The sequence below is a fragment of the Montipora foliosa genome, chromosome 13, assembly GCF_036669935.1.
Source record: "Montipora foliosa isolate CH-2021 chromosome 13, ASM3666993v2, whole genome shotgun sequence".
NCBI classification, from domain to species: Eukaryota; Metazoa; Cnidaria; class Anthozoa; order Scleractinia; family Acroporidae; genus Montipora; species Montipora foliosa.
Genome location: NC_090881.1, coordinates 9,663,890 through 9,669,401, shown reverse-complemented (window position 1 = coordinate 9,669,401; position 5,512 = coordinate 9,663,890). Strand labels below are relative to the sequence as shown.

Genomic DNA, 5,512 nt, shown 5'->3' with positions numbered 1-5,512 from the left:
GCGCGGTTTGCTCAATGTGCGGGAAAAGCAGATCTTAACAAGTGTTCTTGAAATCCAAAAAGAAAAAGGGGGGTAACCACGCATTTTTCAAAGATAATTAATCAACAATATTTGTAAAAAGTTTTAAAATACAAAGCAATGTACGGCGTTCTTTTCCAATGAAGCTCAATTATCTCTGAAAAATGCGTGGTTACCCCAAATTTTCTTTTTGGATACCAAGATTACTTGCTAAGTTCTGCTTTCTCCGCATAGTTTTGAACCGCGCAAAATAGCTCTGTATTAATAATCACCCGCAATTGGAAATCCGAGTACCTCGAGATGCGCAGAACGGATGCGCAAAAACAATAGTAGGCACCGTCCTTAAGCACCGCAGATTTGTTCATGTCTACATATTTGGTTTTCTCTTTTTAAAAAAGTCTTTTTATCTGTTAGAAATACAGATTTTGAAAGAGAAAAGAGGGCATTGCTTCCGCGATTCTTAATGCATTTATGCACATTTTCTTTGCTTAACAGGCTCGCAAAGAAATTCAAGAACAAGCAGAAAAGATTAACCAGATTGCTTATGACATGGAGAAAACGTACGTAATATCTCTGAATCCATAACAAGTCTCAGGGCTGTCAAAATTGGGTCTTCATCCAATTAGGGTCAATCCAGGACATGAGTGAATCTAATAACGTCGATCCTTGGACTTTCTCGGCACCTTGCTCAAGGCAATTTAAGCCTATCCTGAAACTAACCGTCGCGTTACTGCTTCTTTGCGAGACATGTGCTTGTTCGTTGTTTCAGGAGGAGAAATTAGTCGAGAGCAACGAAGAGGTCTAGTTTTGTGCGTCGATGCGTTTTTTTTATGTTGTGTCTCAAAACTGGAAAGTGTACGACTGCGACGTCGACGAAAACGTCGTTTCAAAATATAACTTAGCACTGCCGTAAGTCTTCCGCGATTTTTCACTTCCTTTACGTCGTACGGCAGTGTTAGCGAAGTATCCCAAAAAAAAAACACTAATTGGGTAGTACTGGGGAGCGGATTCAGAGAAAAAAAGACAACAAAAGATTCTCTGTTGCATCTCACGCCATCGTCAAAACCTCAAATTTAGGGACCTCAAGATCTACGACGGCGACGTCGACGAAAAGGTCACCTCAAATAGTCTTTCGCGGTTATTCTATGTCGTTCACCTCTTACAATTTCCGCGAAGTATCCTAAAAATAAATTGGTACGAGCGGTTACAAAGTTAGAATAGAAGATGAAAGATTCTCTGTTGCATGCTCACGTTGTCGTTAGAACCTCAAATTTGGTAATTTCACGTCGTCCTTATGCGGAGTACCGCAAGAATACATGCTAAAATCCGTGCTGCACGCACAGCACGATTATTGATGCTCTTTTAACCAATGATATCATTGTTTTGCGGCGTTCTTGTTGTCGTCGCTGTCGTAAAATCTTAAGCTCCCTTTTGTTGATTTCATGTCGTTGTTGTGCAAAGTACAGCAACATGTGTTAAAATGCGTGCCGCACGTGCAGCACGATTATTTTTTCTCTTTTAACCGATAATATTATTGCTTTGTGGCGTTGTCGCTACCGTCATCGTCGTTGTTTCTTAAATTCCCTGAAGTCTCTGGATCCATTGGAGCCAGAGAGGCTCTGTTCATACGAAACCCCGGAAGGATATAGAGTTGTTCACTGTTCGTCACATACTGTAGCTACTTATGTCCAGGGATGCATGCAGCTCCACGTAACACCCTACCACTGTGCCCACTTTTTTCTGCGCCGTATATAAACGGCAATTAACCGTATCTGCACTTCACTTGCTGTGGTGTTGCTGCCTCCAACTCGCATCAAAGTGACGTGACATTTGCAGCAGTCAGCCGCTTTTTTGGATAAATGAGCCTACACCACCCCTTCCCCCCCCCCCCCCTACTTCTTCCTGCCTTCGTTCCCCAAGAAGTGCTCGGTAAGCTGGACCCGAGTAACCGGGCGAAATAGTGCCTAGCAAGTTTCTCGCTCGTTTACTATTCGGCAGAAATTTCTGTTTTCTTTCTCTTCTCTCTCTCTCTCTCTCTCTCTCTCTCTCTCTCTCTCTCTCGCTGTCGCGCATTGGAAAATTTTTGATTTAGTTCTTGGGCTGACCTAATTTTAATCCTATTACCAACCAGTTATGGAAATTTAGTCCACTATAACACAATAACTAAGGTGATACAAGATTTCGTTATCTACGTGCTTCCTTCCTGTAGGCGAACCAAACTGCAGTCTGAAGAAATCGTTGCTGAGCTTGTCAGTTCGTTCTTGTTACCCGAGGTGCAAAAGATAACCATGAGAGAGAACGGTAAGTCCTAATCGTGTATAAACGCGTGCACGATACGTAACCCATTAACTCCTTGGAGCGAGACTTGACAGACTTACTATGTCTAACGCCAGACGATTGTACTCGTCAACTAGGGGCGTCCTGGAGCACCTGAGGAGTGAATGGGTTAAATGGTGTTTTGCATGAAATAGTAAATAGAGCGGTTTTCAATATTGAGTGTCAAAGTAATTAGCGAATTACTTTGGTTTTGCATTACGTCACTCAGTGATTGGTTCAAATTTCTCGCGCCACTTTTTCAACCATCAGAAGTCAAACCAAAACCAATCGTGGCTTGCGCGTGCACATTTTCCCGCGCTTTGTGTCGGCTACGTGTAATTACTTCGAGTTTTGATTGGTTTACTGGATTGTCCCAACTAACCTCGTTCGGGATAACAAATTCTTTAGAATTTTGTCTCAAAATCGAGGTTAGTTGGGCTATTTTGAATATGAACAAAAGAATAATTTAAAGGCAGCCATTTTTGCGTAGGGTCTATGTGGCATTACTTTCCATCTTACAAATATGCTGAATGAGTGATACATGTATATCATGTGCAGAAAGACGTAAAGAAATAAATTAACGGAACGTGTATAAGCTGGCGGATATACTGACTTATTCAACTGCGGTCAGCACAGTACAAATACACTCTTTTCTTATATATATAAGAACGTCTAATTTTGGAGCTGAGGCTGAACATTGTTATATATTTTTGCGATGTGAGGCTGAGAACGTTCTTAAGATGTTCTTAAGGTGCCTACTATTTTTATTGCGCGTACGTTCTGCGCATCTCGAGATACTCGGACTTCCTATGGATGGTGCTTATTAATACAGGGATATTTCTGCGCCCTTTAAAACTATGCGGAGAAAGCAGAACTTAGCAAGTGCTCTTGGTATCCAAAAAGAAATTGGGGGTAACCACGCACTTTTCAGAGATAACATTGCTTTGCATTTTGAAGCTTTTTATAAATATTGTTCATTAACTATCATCGAAAAATGCGTGGTTATCCCCAATTTACTTTTTGGATTTCAATAACACTTGTTAAGATCTGCTCTTCCCGCTTATTCAGTAAACCGCGCTAAAATACCTTTGAATTAGTAGGCACCGTCCTTAAATTTACATCAGACATTGTTTCACCTGATGACTTTGATGGTGCTGAAGTTATTTTGGAACGATTATAAATAAGAGGTGCTCATTATTACAAACTAAGATGTGTATCAGAAAACCATTGTTATGGTATACAAAATATTTTTATGCCTTAACGTATTTGGGGTAATTTACATTTATTTGCCTTCACTTTATCCTTTATCATTTAAAATAGAAATGACAAAATAAAAACGTTCCTCAGCCTGAGGAATGTCCTTAATACGTTCTTAAAAGTGTCAATTGGTTAATCTCAGCCTTAAAATTCTTATAAAAAAGGGTTCTTATAAAATAATGTAACAATCAAAACGAGTACACGATATTTGTACTACAGAAGACCGGCTTGACAAGTTTTTAAGTAAAACTATGATCCTCGCAGTTTATATGGACACAATTTTAGCAATTGCGTAGAGAAGCCTGAAATATCAAGACTTCAAAGGGGTTTGAACCCGTGACCTCGCGATGCCGTTGCGACGCTCTAACCGAGTGAGCTATGAATGCACTGACGTTGGGAGCTGGTCATTTGTGTGCTCTAATGTTCCCGTGAGGAATGAATCAATGAACCATATGATATATGAAATGAATCATACACTGAACTGCGGATATGAAATCAAGAAAAGCTATGATCCAAAAATGACCAGCTCCCAACGTCAGTGGCGAGCGAGGTCACGGGTTCAAACCCCGTTGAAGTCCTGAATTTTTTAGGCTTCTCTACGCAGTTGCTAAAATTGCGTCCATAACTGCGAGGATCATAGCTTTACTTGATTTCATATCTGCAGTTCAGTGTATGATTCATTTCATATATCGGGCACGTTCTTTTGGTACGATTCCTCAATGGAATACACGGAATAGACGGTGTTCGTCTTCCCCCTTAAAGTTTTTAACAAATGAAGCAAAAAATCGAGGAAACCGTCATAAACCAGTACTTATGGTCATATTTCAACGTTTCGTGTAAACCTTTTTCAGTCGCCATGCCAACACAACTGGCGCATGCACAGACATAACAGTTCCCAGTTCACTTCGCCAAAAATATTCCGTTTTCATAATTTGCGTTCTTTTGAGAACTGATATTTCGTGTATTCGGTTATTCCTGATCCGGGATGAGAATAGCCAGGATATTCCCAAAAGAATACACCCATCATTTTGTTCATTGATTCATTCCTCACGGGGTCATTAGAGCCCACAAATGGACGACGTTTTGCTCGACTCGATTGACAGGTTAGACCAGGTTTCGTTTTCGCGCGAAACCTTAACGGTCACTCACGGAATAGTCACGAAGAGGTAGCGATTTAGTGTTTCGTATCGTGGGATATTTTCATCTCTCGTATTTTGACTCGGCCTACGGGCTCGCCAAAATGCAACGAGACCTTAAGCGTATCACTTAACATGTACAACCAACACAATTGCACAGTTACTTTTGGCGCGCCAGCAGACCCATTTATTTCCAACATAATTAACTACAGATGTTATTAACTCTTCGCTGAATGCACGCTGCGAGTAATTTCGTACCGTACACAGAGTACTTCCAAATTGAATAATCTCCGAATTTGCAGGTTTTGTTCCCGACGTGTCCGTCATCTTGGCAGGTTTTCAAAGACGGTTTAAGTTATGGCAGTACCTCTTGAACCCTCAATCAAAAGTTACGAGATATCTTAAGAATTCCATGAGTTAATTGTGGCTAAGTGCTAATGGCGAATTTCGTTCTTGGGTTTTAGTGAAACGTTCCCAGAGAAAGCACCTTATAGCTGCTCACAGAATCATTCATGGTGAGTCTGAGTCAGTCATGGAAGAAAATCCAAATGCAGAACCTGTTAAAGAAGACAAATCGGCCGAGAAACAACCTCAAGATCCCCTGGAAACCGGAAGGCCTGTCTCTGGGAACCGAGTTTCATCCCGACCACCCTCGGAACAGGAGCAGTTCTCTTCAAGACCAGCTACTGAAAAATCGCAGACTTCTGACAGAGAAAGCCCAAAACCGCAATCGCGAACTGCTAGCCCGAAGGTTGGGCAGTCGTCGCGAGCTAGCTCACCGCGAT

The 5,512-nt window shown here is 41.3% G+C and overlaps 1 protein-coding gene across 1 annotated transcript in view; it reads left to right on the top strand.

The window, feature by feature from the left end:
- The first annotated feature begins 470 nt into the window (after window positions 1-470).
- The window catches only part of LOC137982935 (cilia- and flagella-associated protein 91-like), a 5,706-nt gene continuing 664 nt past the window's right edge, over window positions 471-5,512 (top strand). Inside the window, exons 1-3 of the mRNA XM_068830097.1 lie at window positions 471-578; window positions 2,228-2,319; window positions 5,192-5,512. The exon at window positions 5,192-5,512 is cut by the window's right edge and continues 664 nt beyond it. Of these exons, the coding sequence (XP_068686198.1) occupies window positions 568-578; window positions 2,228-2,319; window positions 5,192-5,512 (424 nt within the window). The 5' untranslated portion in view covers window positions 471-567. The remainder of the gene's footprint in view (window positions 579-2,227; window positions 2,320-5,191) is intronic.